At 33.9% G+C, this 20,745-nt stretch overlaps 1 protein-coding gene across 2 annotated transcripts; it reads left to right on the plus strand.

Moving 5' to 3' along the window:
• The first annotated feature begins 12,881 nt into the window (after window positions 1-12,881).
• LOC108211870 (protein EMBRYONIC FLOWER 1) lies at window positions 12,882-20,010 on the plus strand. 2 transcript variants are annotated; one of them, XM_017383615.2, is made up of 6 exons: window positions 12,882-13,175; window positions 14,371-14,543; window positions 15,029-15,246; window positions 15,448-15,558; window positions 15,676-16,850; window positions 18,131-20,010. In XM_017383615.2, the coding sequence occupies exons 2-6, from the start codon at window positions 14,377-14,379 to the stop codon at window positions 19,490-19,492; spliced, it is 3,033 nt and encodes a 1,010-aa protein (XP_017239104.2). In that variant the 5' UTR covers window positions 12,882-13,175; window positions 14,371-14,376; the 3' UTR covers window positions 19,493-20,010. The 2 variants fall into 2 exon arrangements, with proteins under 2 accessions (XP_017239104.2, XP_017239175.2); XM_017383686.2 differs by having other exon boundaries at window positions 15,724-16,850.
• The last annotated feature ends 735 nt before the right edge of the window (window positions 20,011-20,745 follow it).

The raw sequence follows: 20,745 nt of genomic DNA on the forward strand, positions 1-20,745 counted from the left end.
AACTAGAATTTTACTTTAACCCATGTAATTTTAACAAGCAATTTTCTTTGGGCAGAACTGGAATATTATTTTATATGCAATCTTCTTTACTTGAGTCCGAGCTTTCAAGTCGTTTTAACATGAGCCCGAACTTTTCGGCGGTTGTAAAGCTAAAAATCAAAATAAAACCGAAATCGGTAAAATTTGTTGAAAATTGAACTGAAAAAATTTCAGTTCGATCTCCGTTCTGTTAAAGTCAAGAAATTGAGGATTTTCTCGTGGACGAAGCATGAATCGAGAAGATTTATAAAAAAAATTGGGATCTGGGGCGGGTTCGAGAATTATATATTAATATTATTAAAATGTTAATGATAAGTTTATTATATATATGTATAATTTAATTTATAACACACGATATTTATAATAAATTTAGTTTTGTAATTTATTTTTATTAAAAATAAGTATTAACTTGAATTAGTGATTAAAATATTAAATATTGCTCCTCCATCCCAAAACGAATGACCCTCCGATTTTTTCATGTATTTCAATATGCTTGGAAGAGAAATCTGTAAATATTATTTTTCAAAACCTTTTATTTTGACTTAAAATATGAATTCTATTTTTAATACAAAATTTAAAAAAATGAAACAATTATTTACAAGCTCCTTTTCCAAGCTCATTAAAAAGTGTGCAAAATTAAACGATTTTTTATTGTTGGGATGGAGGGTGTATTACTTATTATAATTATTTCAATTAGTAATTGTGTTATTGAAAATATGTTATAATATTTTTGAAAAGATGACTTGCGTGAAGCGATTAGGAAATTGATTATAAATTCGGGAATCATATATTCGGATAACACTTCCGGACCCGATATTATAAATAGAATGATGGAGAGAAAAGAAAATAAATAATTTGGATACTTGGATTCCCTTTCATTTTTTTTTTGAAACATCAAGCATTACATCCAAACTAGTACTTTTATTCTCGTTACTGCTGACACAGTTTAGGCTCGAATATCCACGTCTTTACACCCAACCATTATAGGTGATTCTAATTAATGCTGATATATAGTTGAGACTCAGATACTCTTCCTTGGGGTTGCACCAACACAATAATGAGTCGCATAACAGCTAATGACCAAGAGGCGAGAGCAATTATATTCCTGACCACTAAACATTACAACAATTTACAGGGGTGTATTCGATTGGGATTTTAATGAATTGTTTTTAGTCTATGGATTTTAATGGATTGTAAGGGATTTTGATTTTGCGCGGATTCTTGATAAAATGTCGCAGAGTTGATAGGATTTAGGTACAATGCTTCAAAATCCCATTGATTTTGGTGGGATTTCAAAAAACTTAAAATATACTGAAGAATGCCACAAAATCCATCATTTTATGAAATGAAAAAAAATTCATCAGCATTTAAATACCATCAGATTTTAATGAATTTTAAACAATCTCAATCGAATACCATCGGATTTTAAAGCATAATTTAAAATCCCAATTGAATACCACCAGATTTTGTAGCATAATTTAAAATCTCAATTGAATACCTCAAGATTTTAATGGATTTCAAACATTCCCAATCGAATACCCTCAGATTTCATGAATGCCAAAAAATACTCTAAAATCCCAATCCAATACACCCCTCTTAGATGTAATTAGACAGGGTTTCCTTTTATCGGCAATGGCAAAATGATGGGCAAGCATAATCTTTGCGAGCTAACCCGTACAAGTCAGTATTATTTGTAGGCTGCATTCAGTATATATCACACTCAATTGCATCTCCTCCTTATAGTTTCGTCTTTCAATCTCTAGGTCCGTGTATTGGTCCCGTCCTGCGGAAAGAAAGATGAAACCACCAAATCTCCCTCCCTTTGGATCCCCTTTTAAACCCCATTTATAAATGGGAATCGGTTTAATTATATTATTTAAATTTATTATTATAAGATTAACTTTCTAATTAAAACTGCAAGTTAGAAAGTTATAAATTTTTTTTGAGTTATTTCAAATTTTAGAAGTTAATTTTACATTACATTACAAAGTAATTTATTATATTTCATTATTATATATATTATAAATCTTACAATAATAAATTATAAACAGATTAAAAATTATTTTTTATATTTTTTTCATTAAAACAAATGGCCACATTATCTGTATGCTCATTTTAGTTGTTCTGATTTCCGTTCCAGTGGAGCCTTTAAATTTGATAATAATTATTCGCTTTTTCTAGTATGTGTTTATGTGCGTACAGTAATAAATTAGGTTTTAGTTAAATGAGAGTTTTTTTTTTTTTTTTTATAATGAGAGATTTTGATTGGTGAGAATTTTTGTGTGTGAAAGTTAATAGATTTCAATTAGCTATCCAAAAATGGTTGTCAATATGTATACATACACATATATTTGAAAATCCGATACTTATTATCATGTTCTCCCATCCGGTTCTTTACGTTATTTTTTGGCACACATAATTTTGAGGTTTCTATAAAATATATTTATATAATATAATTTTTTTTTTAAAATCCACAAAAAAAATTGATGTTTAAACTTTTATTAAAAAAAATAATTAAAAATATATTGTGTAACTATATTTTTACAAAAATCTCAAAATACGTGCAAACATAGAGTAATGTTTATTCACTTTAATATAGCTGGTCTCTGGAGCGCGACTGCATCATTTCAGTTACAAAAATATATAAGCTCAGTAGTTATATTTTGATTATCTAATATTCACCCTTTTCTGTGGCCATCCTTGTGTTTGCATATTTATAGCCAGATACAATATATCCGTATTACACGAAAAGAATTAAAGCAAGTAGCGACGGCACTAGGATATGGGCCATAATGAAGTTTCAATTAGGCCAAATCCAACTGTAATGTAAAGGTCTAATTTTGGACCCGTGACCTAAACAAAGGTCTGAATTTAGGTCAGTGAAATTGACCTCAGTTTAGCTGACACTATTCACGGTATAAATCTTTTTAATATTCTTTTATATATTTAATTAATTTATTGATTATATATTAATATAATTATTAAATATAAAATAAATAATATTTAATATTTTTTTTGCTTATTTATATAATTATATATATACATATATATATATATATATAGTAAAGTTATATGGAGACCACAAAATCTTGGAGTATTGGAGTCCAAGATCTCCACCGTCCATTTGATTGTCATCCAATGGTAAGCATATATTGGCAGTTTCTTTTAAACTTTTTATACTTACATACTATACGGTCTTATATACGTATTAACTGCTGGCAATTACATCTAACACTAAATTACAGGACTTGACTTACGTTTATAATCTTGCATCTCAGACAAAGTATTACTCCGTTGAATGTTGATGTTCTGCAATCTATCTTGTGCTCCTGTCATTCTGTCCTATTGTCCTTCATTATTCAATTGTACTGTTACTTTCCTCTTCTTTGTCCTGCAGAAGTTATATCAAGATATTATTCAGTTGTCCTGCAGAAGTTGAACTCATGTTCTGCAGAAGTTGAACTCATGTTCTGCGGACTGCAACCAAGTCTTGCTTTACTCAAGCCAAACCCACTTATGACCATCGATATCTTTAGAAGAACAATGTCCTTCATTTGATTATGAGATGATATTGTTCTTGGTATAACGGTTATATGATTGATCAAAGTGCGGGAAATGCTTGCACTTAATCTGTAACTTATGTTGTGCGTATACGTATTTTTGGTTGTCCATATATTTCAATTTTCAAATTTAAGAAACTGCTTTAATCAACTTTTAATCCTAGTCATTGATTGTTATATTTATTTAATGGTGGATGTTGTGGTCTCCAAAGACTCCAAATTTTTGGGGTCTCCATAGAACCCAACTCATATATATATATATATATATTTATATATATATTAATTGTGAAATATAATAAAGTTAAGCACTCTTAAAATTTGTAGATTAAATTTAAAATAAAGATTACACTCAATTTAATTCCAAATATAAGTTAACCAACATTATATAAACTGAAATTTCGAAAATATAATATAAATTAAAATTTCGATTTAATTAAATAGATTATTTCTTGATCTTCCAAGATGATCATAATATCAAGTTTAATATCAATATGAAATATTACTCCCAATATCAAGTTAATATCAATATGAAATATTACTCCCTCTGTCCCTCTCATTTTTTTACAGTTACTATTCTGGGATGTCCCTCTCATTTTTTTACGTTACTATAAATAGTATGTTTTTCCCATCATTACACCCACTATCTTCCCATACTATCTCATATTTAACAATAAAAACTACTATTACACCCACTACTTTTCTCCACTGTCTCAAATCTATTATTAAATATTGATAGGTCCCATCACTTTACCCACTTTTTTTACCCACTTTTCATCTAACTTTACTCATTTTTCATACATTGTCTTGATCTCCGTATCCCCCTCCAATGTAAACAATTGAGGGGGACGAAGGGAGTATATTTTTGTTAAAAGATTGAAATAATAATATAAGATAGTTAAAAGAATAAAATAATATTGATATATAAATTTGGATCAAAATTTAATTTAGGATCTTGGAATAGAAAATGGTTCCGTCTAACTTTGGATCAAATTTTGAAATAAATTATTGGAACAGAAAGATGGTTCTGACCAAAATCCAGGACGAAAACGGCTTCGACGGTTAAAAATGACCTCACCGTCAACGATATACGCTCTTAGCTTCTTACAGGAACTTCTACAACAACTTTCAGGATGAGGGGCCTGTACGGTCGTTCACAAGCGCATTTAATATGTTTTCTTCCGCTTCTGCACAGTCGATACGGTCCTACGGAGTATGAAATGAAGTGATTCGCTCGCTTTAGGATACGCTCCTTGTAAAAATCTACTTTCACGTTCCCATCCCAAAGGGGTTAATGCTCTGTTTGGTCACTGTACTAGACCAAAACTTTCAGTTGGCCTACCGAGTCAAAAAAGCTTTCAGTCAATTAATTGTACCATTTAAAACTTTCAAATCGGCTACTCCGTCAATCTCTGTTAAAAATTTAACAGAAGCAGCCCACTCCCTTCCTCCTTTCCTTCCCATTCGTGTTCCACCTCTGCACCGCCGGTCACCGCTGTTGTGGCTAGATTTCCTCCCTCCGACCTCGCCATCATATCTACATCCATTTATCTCCTCATATCAACAACCCCTGCTTAGCACAAGCACTAACCCAGTCTCCTCTTTCACACCGTAATCATTTACCCCTACTCTGACAATCAGGTGGCTTTGCCACCGTAAGCACCCCCACTGATTTCTTTTTCTTTCAACCCTATGTCGCCGGCAGCAAGGCTGTTGCTAATACAAACACAACCCAACGTTGCATCTTCCGTCCTCTTATTTACTCAACTCCGGCGTCACCTGTACTAAACCCCGACCACCAACAATGTCTCACCTTTCTTGCCCCGTATATTCTCTTATTTACCGTCTTGCGAAGTCACTCCGGCGAGTCATACCTACATCCATACCTCACTCCTCTCGCTTCCCTCTCCAACCACACGTTTTCCACCTTAGACAAACCCACTACCACCACTTTCATCAATTCCGGCCGCCACGAACTCAACCACAACACTATAGTCCGATAATACTCCACCTACTGTAACACAATCCACACCTTTCGCCTCCTTCCCGTCATTTCTCAGTCTAAAAATCTGAAAATCCCCAAATTAACCTTAAGAATCCTAATTTCACATGCTAATCTGAGCAAAATATGTAATTTCTGTTAAAAGTAACGTTCGTCTGTTAAAGTCAAAGGCGTGGTTAACGGTGCTGAAAGGTTTTCTGAACTTAATTACGTTATTGTAAGTTTTTAGATGCTTTGTTATTTAAATGAAAACTTTTTTGACTCGGTAGGCCAACTGAAAGTTATGATTCAGTACAGTGACCAAACAGAGCATTAACCCCATCCCAAAGTAACTTATGAAGACAATGGCCTGTTCGTTTGTCAGAATCAAAAGTTGCTTTTGGCTGATTTTCTTGAAGCTGAGAGAATGCTAACTTCTCTATCACAGTTTTGCCTATTTTTCCAAACACTTTATTAATTTATTTACTTTTTATTTCTACTCTACTTTTCTAATTTAATCAAGAAGTCACTTCCTTTAAGTTTGTCCAAACGCTCCAATATTTCCTAATTTTAGTAAGCAAGTATCTTAGTTCAGATGCCATAAATGCACTCTAAAAATTTATTAGGTATCTCTTATATTATGTATTTTTATATTTATAAATAATAAACATAAAGTGGATAATTTCGTTGTTTGATATAATATCGTAGGATGCATATGAATAATTGGATTTTATCCTTTGATAAACAGTCAAGATTACAAATGATAATATATATCGTATATATTTTAAATTTAACTAATTTTATTGTGAAAATAATATTATGATGGAATAATGTGGTTAAATAAATTTTTATTCAATAGCTGAATAAATTCTTAATTATTAAGTTCGTCAAATGAATAATAGAAAATAAGTTCGAACATATATAATTTAATGAAAATGTTATAATATGTTTTTAAATTGAAATTATTTGTATTTGAATAATAAAATATATTATTTATATATTTGAAGATCAAAATATTATTTATATGGGAGCTACAAATACACATTTAATATGTTAATCAATTGTAGAAGTTACAACTGAATATATTTAATATATTGATGATGATATTAAGTAGGCTGTTATGTTTTTCGGTGGAGGGCATGGAATTGCTTATATATATTATTGTGTAATCCATGAAAGTGGAACACTTGCTTGTAATAGTAGCTTGTTCAATGTAATTTCAGAATTCAAAATCATATTTTTATACTTTTATATTTTTATATGTTATTGTATTTATTATTAAATATATACACTTAAAATATTACATTGGTATCAGGAGATAGGTTGTTTTTTCTCTTCCCAACGTTGCTCCGTGTTTGGATTGAATTTGTTTTTGCAATTTTAGTTTATAATGATATGTTATAATTTAGAGAAACCTATAAACCCATATAAACCAGCCAATCAACCTTTTAGTATTTCGTTATTAATAAATAATAATATAGTATAGAATATATTATAAATTAAAGAGATGCGTAAACTCAAATACCATCATAGCTGATATTAGTCAACAACTTGTGAATTCTATATCATTTTAGCTGATATTAGTCAACAGCTTGTGAATTCATTAATGTTGTGCGACATCCAATAAAATGGGTTGAGAAAATAAGTAATCTCATGTATGGTTAGTTCGCGAAAAGGTATGAAGTTTGAGGTATCAATACAATGAAAATCCGGTCAGGTGTCATTTTAACGCATATGAATATAACTAAAATAAATACGAGTCAAATTTTAATACAATTTTAATATCTAATTATCTAATTAGAGATAAAATAAAAAAAAAGTTGATTCTCGTACCTCACATATCCACCTCCACTTAATATTAAAAAATAATATATAAATTTAAAATTTAAATATTTTTTAATCAAACATTGTCATTTGGAACAGGGAAAACCCCTGATTCTAGAACACCTCGAAGGAAGGAAAGCGGGCAATCTGGGCATCGTGATCCATCTCGATTTGTAACCTCGTTGTTATTCTTTGATTTGAAAACCAATGTTGGTGTTGAGTGTCCCGGCCATATCATTCTAGAAAGAGCAAGCATACCTATACGCCCACGTTGACAGCGTAGGTACTGGCCCATACCAAACTTTGGAGTTTGGACCATTGGTATCGAAGGGAGATTGAGAAGACAAGATTGAGAAGGGACTAAAAACGACCACTTATTTCTCTCTTTAATTCTTTAAAAATGTCGGTGCATATGAAACTGGAGAACTCTTTTTGTATAATAACTAGAATGCCGGCTATCCAAATTAAGTAGAAAAGTAATCACAGATGTTAAATTCTAGCCAGTCACGTCATCATTACGGAATAAAATATATTTCACATTAAAAATATTCATATCAAAAAGAAAAAATACTGAGTATATATCTTCTTCATTTATGACGGAAATATTTGTTGTAGTGAATAGTATTTGTTGTTGTGAGAATTATTTGTTTTTCTTGTAGTGTATATAATTGGTCCTTACATATATGAACGAATCTGGCGGTTGAAAGTTTACCAGCTGGGGTGTCAAATGTACATGCATGGACGGTGCCATTTGCTACTTAATAATCAGAAATTCAGAATCATATTAATATTTTGGACTTTTATAGCTGGAGTAAGGGTTTACAGCCAGCTGACACAGATGGTTGGATTCTATGCAGAAGCACATTGGACTACTCCCCAATCCCCATGCATGGGGGATGAAGCTTAACCTGGTCCTATGATGCTATGCATGGATATTCCGTTGCAATATAACGACTTGCGATGAACTATATCCGTCGTATATTGAGTTACAAAATAGGGGGATGGGACCTTATCTTTGACGATTTTTCAATCGCAAGATATATCATTTAAGATGAAATAGTCCGTGACAAATTGAGGCAAAGATTCTAAAATATTGTAGATCCATTCTTAAATTACAATGTTATTTCGCTCGTAAATTCCTGTTGAGCCCATGTATTTTTACTTGCGACGATGACGAATTTTATGCATGTAATCGTATTTTGAATTTTAGACGGCTTCAAAAAATTGACGGAAAGTTACCGTCGTAATTATATGCATTTACGACAGAACTAGTATAAACTTTCCGTCATAAAAAGCCGGTTTGGTTGTAGTGACGAGTGTTTTGCTTAAAGTTTTTGGTTCCTGGGAAAGAGAGCAGTGCAAATCTAGGGCTGTCCGTTGGCTGTCTTGTTCTTAAAAAAGGTTTATGCGCGCTGTGGTTACCCGCCAGATCGAATCAGGGTTTATTCATGTATTTTATCCCCAATTATTGCATCAGATGTCCGCGCGCAGCAAATATTTACGCGATGCAATATTCATCAAGACGACGTTTATCAAGGCTGTCGAGCACAATTTTTCTTGGACATCTTAAAAATTGAAACCAGTGGGAGACAACATGGTGGGAAGTCCCTGGTCGACAACACCAAAAATCAGAATTTCAAAGTGCTGATATTCTTGCTCATTTTATTGTATCAGCTCTTCATCAAACATTATACGGTGACAACCTAGGAAGTATGAGTGCGGGCACTAGGAAGCATGAGTGCGGGTGCGGGTACGGGGTGCGCGGTGTGGGGTGCGGAGATATGAGAATTCGACAAATTTAAAAATATGGGGATTCGGGTGCGCGGTGCGGCGGGTGAGTGAAGAATCCCTGCTTTCTATAAGCTGTGACAACTGATGAACTAACCAAGGCCTTGATTAGACACATAGAATTAATATTCCTCTAACTTCAGTTTTTCTATTTTTTATGAATAATTAATATGAAGGTGTTGATGATTTGTATGGTCGCAAGAACAAGTTTCTCATCACCTTAACCCTATATATGTTACATGTAGTGTATGTAGAGTGTAAGGGTTTGCCTGATTAGGGGCGGGCTTCACTAATATTTTACAAACTAAACAGGCCCGGTTAGGCAATTTATATAGATATATCGTTCTTAAGGGTGTCGATCACAAAAGTATTTTTTGTTTTGCTATGCTGCTGTACCATAGAGTATGAAATGAAGTGATTCTTTCCTCTCTAATTAGATGGTTCATCTCACTTAAGTTGATTATATTATTGATTTTTCACTCCTGAAATCTCTTTCATGTTCTCAGGAACACAACTTTAAAATTAAAGAACATATGTTTAATTCTTAATTTTGTACAGGTGGTTCAGACTTAATTAGAATATAGTTATTAATGATATATAAAACAACTCAAAAATATATGCTTTATACAGGTATATGTTGTAATTTAAAAGAATAGTGAAAGAAATTATATTCTCATGTAATTTGTAGATCTGATCTCAAAGTCATTGAATTATAAAATACAAATTTGCCTGATTTTTGGACCGAATCAATAGTAAAATACGTAATTTTGGGCCGCGTAAGGCCTACGCTAATAAAAACATAATTTATCGAAAACGACAGTCCGTGGACGCACGATAATGGGTCCAGGCCCACCGTAAAGAAAAAAATAATCATAAAAAATGATAGTAAGTGGATCTCGATATTTTCAAGTTAAAAGAAAGTAGAATTCTCAATATTTCTCTACGACGTCTAGATGATAAAATATTTTGAGAACGACAAACTCATAATGGTTTTTGTCTTGTTTTTGAATTATTATTTGATATCTTGGAAAAAATTCATCCAATTTTTTTTATTAATATATCTTCGTTCTCGATATCTTTGAGGAGCTTGGTATTTACTCTTATATATGGACCAACAATATAACCATGATTTGTCTAATACTTGAATTTCTCTTAGACTCATGAATATGAATATACAATCAGATATTGATTTCCTAACAAACTAATAAAATAAATAGAATAAAACTTGTAGTAACGTCAATTATATATATCAAATAAAATATTTTCAGTCTATATATTTTAAAAACAACAAAATACTTAAAATAATCAAAAACACCGTAAAAGGAACTCCAATCATAAAAAGGCCCTTAGCTAAAAAGTATGAATTGGCATATCAAAGAAAAAAAAATAGTCAATGTCTTGAAAATATCACACTCCAACCATTCCATCAATAGTCTATATGTTTTGTTGATGTACATCATTTATTACAACATTGAGATGCTAAATTATATTTATAACGATCTAAATCATTAATAACATCTTATTTTTAAATTATTGTCAACTAATATAAATACCATCGAAGTATAATGTTTTACACCTTCGATAAATTTTATGCAGCTACAATTTAGTCGAACTTATCTAAACATATACAGATCTAGGACCCAACTTTGCATCAATGGTCAGCAGACATCGTATGTATGATGCACACAAAATTTCCTTTATGTTGTGTATATACCAGCAATCGTTTGAGTCTCGTAAATCTCTTTCCTTTTAATTATCTTAAAACCAAAATATTCCTTAAGGCCGGTTAGGCAATAAATAGATATATCGTTCTTAAGGGTGTCGATCACAAAATTAAATTTTGTTTTGCTCTGCTACTTTACCTTTGAGTATGAAATGAAAGTGATCCGTTCCTCTCCAAGATGATCATCTCACTTAAGTTAAAGTATCTATGTTATTCATTTTTCACTCCTGATATCTCTTTCATGTTCTCAGCCACACAACTTTAAATCAAAATATATATATATATATATATATATATATATATATATATATATATATATATTCTTTATTTATACAAGTGGTTCAGACTTGATTAGAATATAATTATTAATGATAAAACAACTGAAAATTTATATGCTTTATACAGCTACATATTGAAATTTAAAAGAATATTAAAACAAACTATATTCTCACCTAATTAATTTCTACAACTCTCAAAACCCATCAATTATAAAAGGATTTTTCTAGTGTGTGCCCACACCAAGAACCACTTTTTAGTTTGGTGAAAGATTTTGATTGATGAGAATTTTTGTGCATGTAGGGGCATCATTATTAATGGAATGGGAGCCAATAAAAATCTAACACCTAACTAAAAAGTGGTTGTTGGTGTGTCCCAGGCACACACTAGAAAATCCGATTATAAAATACAACTTTACCTCATGTGTGGGACCGAATCAATAATAAAATACATAGTTTTGGATCAATTAAGGCCTACAGCTAATAAAAACATAGTTGATCGAAAACGATAATACATAGACCGATAATAATAAAAGATGTAGTTATGAATCAAGACATACCGCTAAAACACGTACATAAACAATAATCAATAGGCCTCTGTGATTCTTGAATTTCCCGAGATTGATAAATGTGAATTTGCAATTAGATATCGGATTTCCTAATAAACACATAAAACAATAGAATAAAAATAATATTTTGAATTCTCTAGTAACGTCAATATATATAAAATAAATATTTTCACTCTCGTAATCTATATATTCCGAAAACAACAAAATACTTTTACGAGAGGGAAAATAAGCAAAAGCACTGTAAACATATACAGATCTACTCAACTTTGCATCAGTAGTCAGCGACTCAGCAGACATCGTATATGTATGATGGACACAAAATGTCCTTTATGTTATGTACCAGCAATCGTTTTAGTCTCGTGAATCTCTTTCCTTTTGATTATTCTTAATACCAAAATATTAGTAAAAAAAAGGCTAAAACTGAAACAAATAAATGGACCCCGCTTGACAGGCAATTGTCGTATTCAATCATTAAAGAAACGGAAACTTTTTATTAAACTGTGCCGACAGCTGGCCGAAACTCCAAGCCCACTTCACTAGTGGCCTCAAAATGGAAAAATAAGCCCTAACATATCTTGACGCTAACCTAACCACACCTCCACACTTTTCACTTTTTTTATTCATATATAATAATAATAATTCCATATTAAAAAATAATTATTATTTATATATTTTATTCTGTTCTATTTTCTCGCGTTTCAAATTATTTGCCCGTCCGTTTTATCGGCCCCAATTTTAGGGCTATCTCTACTTTGCTATCTCCGATTTACAACCACATATACTTAGGGTTCGGCACACTTTCCCTCTCCACGCTCTTCCCGCGCGTGAATCTCACGCTCGAATGCCCTTTTACTTTGATGCTCCGGCATCTACACGAAACCCACCTGACAAGACATCAACGTTCGACACATAGCGCGTGGTCTACACTCTCCATTGACTAGGGTTTCCAAAGAGTGCATAGTGGGTTGTGATAAGAACCGCACCTACTACGCGTACGTGGCAAACTCTCATTGGCTAACATAAAGTATAGTACTTACACATTACATACGTTAAAGATTAAAGAAACAGATTAAATAAAAGTACATGGATGTTGAGTCTCGTAATAATAAACATAAAATACTTATAACCAAGACGCTCACACAAAAAGCACACTCTCCACCTTATCTTTCTCTCTCTAGCTTTTTGGGGTTTTTATCTAGTTTCTCTCTCTAGAAAGAAATTCGGCAAACCTAAAATAATTAGGGTTTCTGCGGGTTACGCACTCAAAATCGCATCACTTTTGTTCGATTTTTCTCGAAAAAGATTTGATCTTTGAGCTGGGGTTTCGATCAAGAACATTCATACAAGTGATTTTCCAGGGGATCTTCGGACTCAAGTGATTCATGCTTCGATCTGAATCTTTCGGCATATACATACAAGGTCTGTGTCTATCTATCTTTCAAGATCTTTACTGTTTGTGTAGGTATACATGATTGATGGGTTTATTAATTTTAGCTGTTGATTTGTTTGTTAATATCAAGTGTTGTTATACGGGTCGGTTCATTCTTCCTTTTATGGGTTTGGTTTGGTTTGGGTATGTAATTAATTGGTCTGTATTTATTTATTTCCTTTTTATGGTTTGATTATTGTGGTTGTCATTTGTGTTTGTTGATTTGTCAATTGGGTTTATGGGTATGTGGGCTGTTTAGTAAAATGGGTTTTTGGGCTGTGGCAAGATGCGGCTGAAGCTGGTAAACCCTAATTTCTGATTTTTGTTGATGTAAATTGGGAATGTGCTTGGACGGTGTGGATTGAATGTTGAGATTGTGTGGATTTGGTTAGTGTTGTGGTCCGTAGGTGTATAAAAAGGGCGGAAACCCTAACGGGTACCGGGCGGCCCATTTTTGAGGTTGTTGGGAGTTGGGTGAATTCATTTAGCTGTGTGGTGGATAGTGGTCGAATTCATTCTTGAAACAGCTCTTGATTAGTTGTCGATAAAAACTAGGCCAACGTCGCTGCTTGATATAGCATAGGTAAGTTTTGTTTATGCGCGAGCTAATATCTGCAATTTCTGTCATTAAATTATTGTGAATTTTTAGTTCGTGTGGATTGAAGTTGAAATCCGAGGCGTATGATTGTTCGGGAACTTCTATTCTATGTTACCCGGACTCGGCTAAACGTGTCAACCATGGATATGTGCCCGGGTGTTGGACTCGACAATAGTTTGCTAATTTTACATGTTTTTGTCCTAAAATAAGTGTTGGAGTATCCATACCAATTTCCGGGTGTCGAGTGTCCGACATGGGTACTCAAGGAATGATAAAGAGTCTGGGTAACATACCCTTTAGTATATCAATCTTGCATTAGAAACTTACCATGGTACTTAATTATTTATGCTTATGTAAAGTATATATTGTTAATGTTGAGAGGGTGTACTTGTTGCTTTCTCATTTTATATATATCCTATTTAATTTTGTAATTATTCTTAACAGTTTTACTAGATCAAAATTGACTTGCTAATAATCGGATAATATTTCGATGGAAGTAGTGCCTCTACAATTCTGTAGCTGTGACTTCATTTTCTCATGTTTTGTAAGTATTTTATGCCATTCAACACATCACTTTTTTCATTCAGGTTAACATGGAGAAGAACAGTATAGCGGATGGAAAAAACAATCACCCTGGGAGTATTGTGACACATGGATCTAGATCAGCAGCATCACATGTGAAGATTGATTCGATTTCTATCGAGCTAGGGAAGGCTATGGATAAGAAAGTCACGGAAAGATGTCACCATTTTTCTATACGGTAACCTTACTGATTTAATTGAATTTCCCAGCATTGAGCAGCTTAATGTACTATTAAATTAGATTGGCTTATCCTGACAAAAAAAAATAAAATAGATTCGCTTATATATACTGCATCACCTAGTCAATGAAGGAATCTCACTTTGTAAATATATTTTTTTTCTAAATAATAAATTTTCCACTAGTTGGTTACAATTAAAAGGTACTCTATTTATGTCTTTTTCTATAAAGTGCTGCATTCTTGATGTAAATATGTCTGATAAAAACATAATGTTGCATTTCAAGTACATGAATGAAATGCTATTTAGTGCTGATATTTATCCCTGGAAATTATATCTGTTTAGGAAAACTTTCTTTTTAGTTAGTTTTTCTAGTATCATACAATTTGAAATACATCTTATAAAGACTAATGCATTATACATAGATTATTACTTCTACGATAGTAAGACAGTATATTATTGACAATTCTTTCTGATGTATTTGCAGCCGATATGTTGCTGAGATGAGAGAGAAAGATATTAGAAAATGTGCGCCATTTGGTCATGACGATGATGATGAAACAAAGTTAAGGGGGCAACTTGTTCCCTTAAATGTTCCAGAATTTAGATGGTGGCAGTGCGAAAGCTGTGTACAGAATATTAGTGTTGCTAGCGCTTTAGAAAGTCAAAACATTGCTGAGAAAGCATCTGGCAGTTTAATAAGAGGTGAGATTCATTTATCAGGATGTGGTAACTAAGATAAAGATGATGCTTCATTTGGGCTCTTGGCTGTCTCTGTATACTCTTCTTTACTATTACAGGATCACAGTATACTTCCGGTGAAGTTAGATGCTGTTGTGATTTGCTGAATTTGTAGTTTTTTCTGAATCGTGTATTTGTCTTAGCTTCTATTCTTCTTATTTCTAGGCCATGGAAATAGTGTGAAAGATGTTTCTAGTCTGGCAATTGGTAAACAAACTTCATGCCTCGGGACATGTCCTCCATGCCAAATTCCAGAAAGACATACAGATGGCACAGGTAAACTAATTATTTAAATTTTTTCCTTTATTTTAAGAAATTTTTCTCAGTATTTTATTAAATTTAAATTTAATTTGATTGCGTTGCAATTTGTATGATGTGTATGGAATGGAGCAGTTGGTGAGAAATTAACAGAGAAGGATTTAACTGATGTCTGTGTTCCAGAACCTGGTGGTGATGTGGTTGCAAGTGATGTTCTTGCAATAGACTACCCAAGTCAAAAAAGCAGCAGTTCTGGGGACATGTGTCCTGCAGAGAGAACTGATGCCCTTAACAATGGTAAAAGTACTTTAGTAGTAGCTAATGAGGTTACCAACAAAGATGGGGATATGGACATTAGTAGAAGTGCTAAGGAGGCAGGACCTGTAGAGCAACCTTCCATTGAACTTAAGACAAAACAGGTTGTATCAAAAACTACAGCTAGTTGTCCACGCCGGAGGAAAAAGGTGCGCTTGATTGCTGAACTTCTTAATGGAAATGTTGAGGAAAGAAGTGAACAGAGAATTTCTAACAAAGCAATTCCCAAAGAAGTTGCTCCTCCAGCTTCTAAAAAAGCAATTCCCAAAGAAGTTGCTCCTCCAGCCTTTAAAAAAGCAATTCCCAAAGAAGTTGCTCCTCCAGCTTCTAAAAAAGCAATTCCCAAAGAAGTTGCTCCTCCAGCTTCTAAAAAAGCAATTCCCAAAGAAGTTGCTCCTCCAGCTTCTAAAAAAGCAATTCCCAAAGAAGTTGCTCCTCCAGCTTCTAAAAAAGCAATTCCCAAAGAAGTTGCTCCTCCAGCTTGGACTTCTGGTCAGCGGAAAAGGAAGATAACTCAGGAGCCCTCTAGAGGGACAAAACCTCCTAGTAGAGAGGCCAAAAAGGCTCGAAAATATACGGGAGATGCAAAGACCACAATTGCTACGATCCATATATCTGATTCGGATTCAGAAGAAGACGGCGCATCTGCAGGATCAGGCTACAGAAATCATATGCCTCTGCAGCAAACTGAGAACAGGCCGAGTTCTTCTAAATTGAATTCCTGCAAGAGCATGCCGAGAGAAGATTTTAAGGATGATATTGGGCTTGAACTGTCACTAAATAGTTATATGGATGTTGACAAGATTCATACAACTGCCCCGCAGCAGAAGACCGTGCTCAGTAATGATCTTTGGAGGACAGAAGGCAATTGTATCGGCCAATTATCTGCTCCGAACCTTTCCTTAAATGAAGAAGTGAACATGACTGGAAAAAATGCTTATAGCTCAGATATGATGCATGAAGGAGAAAACAGTCTTTCTCTCCACAAAAAGTTGGTAAGGGATTTCTTACAATCTTTAAATGATTTTCTGTTGTATGTTTTTCATGTTTTTGTGTTTTTCTCATTGTTTATTTTGGTCAGTTTTGTTGCATATTCCCCCCATCATCATATTACCAACATTCTTAATGGCTAAATTCCTGTTATAGAAGTGTTTGGTGATAGTGATTTTTGTCAATAGACTCTTTGACACCCTTATTGTTGTTGCCTTTATATTCAGCTAATGCTTGTTTTTTTCAGGTATTACTCTTCACCCCCAACCTACCCAAAATTACAACCAAGCTGTAAAATTGATCAAATCATCTACATTGATCTGCCTAAATTTAGCGGATGTCAGAATATATGTACAGGCACACTAGATCAATACATTATTGTCCAGTTGCATACTTAAGTTTGTTAGTTATGTGAACTAGATGCTAAATTAGAATACGAATGTAGTGCAGATCTTATCCATCTTGATACAAATGGTTTTCTCTTAATCTTGATGTGTCTGTGTTTTTTTTTGAACTTGATCCTAATTTTTTGGGAACAGAATTTGTTACCTAAGAGTATGGGTTCCATAATTCTCAGAAAATTAAGATAATGAAATGAGAAGGGTAGTTCATCTGACATAAGAGTTATCATATGAGCCCTAAAGTTCCAAATATGTTTATGAGATAGCCCTTCATTAGTCACCAACAAGAAATCAATGATCAGGGTTTTTTTGGCTCTTATTTCTAGCTGAGTTTATATATTTCTTTATGTATATGCTCAATCAAGAAAAAATTTAATACTCCCTGAAACAAACACAATAATTTAAACTCATCCCTGGCAACTGAAATAATTTTGCGCTTGCAATTGGTTTGTGATGTGAACTTTACACAGTAAAGGAACCATTTAGCTGAAATTTAAGTTACAAGTAGAATAAGAAAAGACATATATTAGGTGCATCGTCAGTCGCAGACAAGCTGCATTTTCCTTTGCAAGTATGAAATTCTAAAAAAAAAATGCAAAGACCATGGTTGTCATATATGAGCTTATGGTAACTGGTTCAATTACGAAGTTTAGATGGTTAATACATAAAGTTTTGCGCCTCCTAAATGAAACTTTGATAAATTGTGGGAACTTATTCTTCTCACAGTATGAAGAGGTCAAGTTTATATACATGTATGAGTTTATGTTACTTCTTTCAATATGGTTGGTTAATCAATGTATGTCATGCAACTTTTGTGGTTGAACTTCTGGAATATACTGCTATACTAGTGTAAATTACTAAAATAACACTTCATATTGAACCAGGATCTATCACTTGGGTGCAAAAATAAGAAAACCAATGTACCTGAAAGATTTTCAGAGGTCAGCCGGAGAAAGACTGCTCAGGGATCTAAAAAAGTGCTTGAGCAGGGAAACAACGATGATGTACCAATGGACATTGTTGAACTTATGGCAAAGCATCAATATGAGAGAGGTCTTTTTAAAAATGAAAGAAACTCTTTCCTTGCGAAAAGATTTGATGAGAGAAATAATGCGGTGATGGGATTTTCAGCTGGACATGGGATTGAAGTGAGGTCAATGCAGAAGGAACACAACAAATGGAATCCCGTCTTATCTCAAAATAAGAACAATCAATTAGTTGCTGGTAACGGAGATGGAAGTCATGTATTCAAAAAGTTAGGTACCCAAAATTCTGCTTCTAGAACCTTAATAGGCAATGACACTCGGACTCGTCTTTGGAATGGTGATAAGTTGGTGCACAGACCATCACTGACAGATCCCGAGGTATTTGATACATACAACAAAGCTCATGATGGTCCACAACCTAAAGGGATGAAAGGAAAAAATGGGGCCTCTGGTTCATCAGGTCTTGTGAATTCGAAGCCGCACTTTCCTGAAAGAATGGCAAGTCAGCTGAGTCATCGGCCTACTTCTGTACCATCTCTTGACTTCCGTAAGGGGAAGAGAATTTGGGATCTTGATCTAAACCGTGCAGATCCAGATGATTCAGATCTTGGAGTGTTGCTTCCATGTCCTTTTGTAGGCAATAATAAAGCTAACCAAAAGGAAATGGAGTCAGCACCCTCTTATTCTAATGAAGCTAAGACAGCAATGCAATTGCTCAGTCTCATGGATGCAGGAATGCAATCACGCTCTCCATTCAGTGTTGATAGGAAAAAAGTGACTGATCAGCCTTTGATTCCTTTTAATAACCATCGTGACCTCAGTATGGATCAAAGAGCGAATTTAATTGAAAAACCATTTTTTCCTCAAAATCAACTGCTGAAGGTATACTCTGGGTCAGAGACTGCTGCTTTTAAGTCCAGTCCTGGTGCAGGACCCAGTTTATCTACTACTGGAAAAAATCCCCTCCAAGACAAGCAAATAGGTATTTTAGGCGCCTCTGCTGAATTTGCATTTCCTATTCAACCTAATGCACTAAAAGTTACAGAGAATCAAAAAAATATGAGGTCCTGTCATATTCATGGAGCAATTGTTTCTTTGAAAGACATTTCCATGGAAGAAGTTTGCATTGTTAGCAAGAACCCTGCGGAATTCACTGTTCCAGAACCCGGAAACTTTTACATGATTGACAGCGAAGATCTGAAGTTCAGCAAGGACTTCTCTAGTAGGTACCGTGGCTTTGATGGACAAAGGAGACTTTAGTTAACAAATTTAACAGCTCCAAAAAGACAGGATGTGGGTCAGATGTCAACTGTGTTTTCTCGACTGGAGGAACTGCCATTGTTTTCAAGACTCGTGCGGTGACTGTCTTTTTTCTATTGGGATATATCTGTTTAATATCAAGCAATGTAAATTTTATGATATTGTCATAGGGAGAAACTTTACATGGATACTCAGACACCAAGGGCTTCCAACTCTGCTGAGAAGAAAACTTTGTTCATTTGGCTGCTGCTTTGTCCAAGTAGAGCTGACATCTGGCTTGGTAAATGTCATCTATACCGGAACTTGAGCCAGTTAATAAAAAGCGGAGCTTGTATGTTCTTGTACTTGATGTTTATTACAATTTACAAATGTATTGCAGTCTAGAAAATCATACAAAAACTCCAGCCCTCGTCTTTTGAACTATCTCGTTTACATCCAATGCCTGCGACTAATGCAGACCTTAAGTTTGCTTTTAAGTGTTTGTTTGAGGAGCCTAATAATGAAATTTTTTTTGTTAAGTTAAATTGCTTTTGGTATATTTGAATACTTACTGTGCCCCAGTTATGTGATTTAACTTCTATCTTCTCTGAAATGTTGTTTGCTTTGAATTTACCTGTTCTTGGAATGGGCAGTTCTATTTTAAGCTTCCATGTGGTAACACAGCCGATGTTGGTTTTTCCTTTCATTTCTCCCAACTTTTATTAAGGTAATTTTAAGGCAGTTCCTAGTGGTTCTCCCGGTTGTGATTGCAAGTAAATATCATTGTTGCCGGAGTAAGTAGGAATTGTTTATTGTATTTTCGGATGTGAACGCCCTGATCCCCTGAATTATAAACAAAGCTACCATAACCATTTATTCTTACCACCTCGCAGCATTGCCGTCACTGCGACCACTCATTCTTTCCAATCCAGAGCCACCCCCAGCCCTCCCATTCTCAGCCCTTTGCAACTCAGTCGACGGTGAAATGCCGTTGTCCTTCAACCCTTTGCCTCCTAAAAATTAGGCAACAATCCTCTTGAAACTTTCATCTGCAATCACGTCACGACCGACACCTCTTTGATTCAGCCGTCGTCATCTTCAACTCAACCCATAACATCGTCTCACCCTGATCTAATCAATTCCCTTCCCTAGTAGATGAATAAAGAATACTAGAGAGAGAGAGCAAAAGAGAAAAAAAATAGAGAGCAAATAATTTAATTTCTACCATGAACGATTACACTTTTAGTGGTTAATTGTTTCGCTGACATTCATAT

Source organism: Daucus carota, chromosome 1 (genome assembly GCF_001625215.2).
Source record: "Daucus carota subsp. sativus chromosome 1, DH1 v3.0, whole genome shotgun sequence".
Lineage (NCBI taxonomy): Eukaryota > Viridiplantae > Streptophyta > Magnoliopsida > Apiales > Apiaceae > Daucus > Daucus carota.

Coding starts and splice junctions, on each gene's coding strand:
- LOC108211870 (XM_017383615.2), top strand. CDS start 14,377: ATGGAGAAGAACAGTATAGCGGATGGAAAAAACAATCACCCTGGGAGT. Junction 15,247..15,447: donor ATCTGGCAGTTTAATAAGAG/GTGAGATTCATT, acceptor TCTTATTTCTAG/GCCATGGAAATAGTGTGAAA. Junction 16,851..18,130: donor TTTCTCTCCACAAAAAGTTG/GTAAGGGATTTC, acceptor ATATTGAACCAG/GATCTATCACTTGGGTGCAA.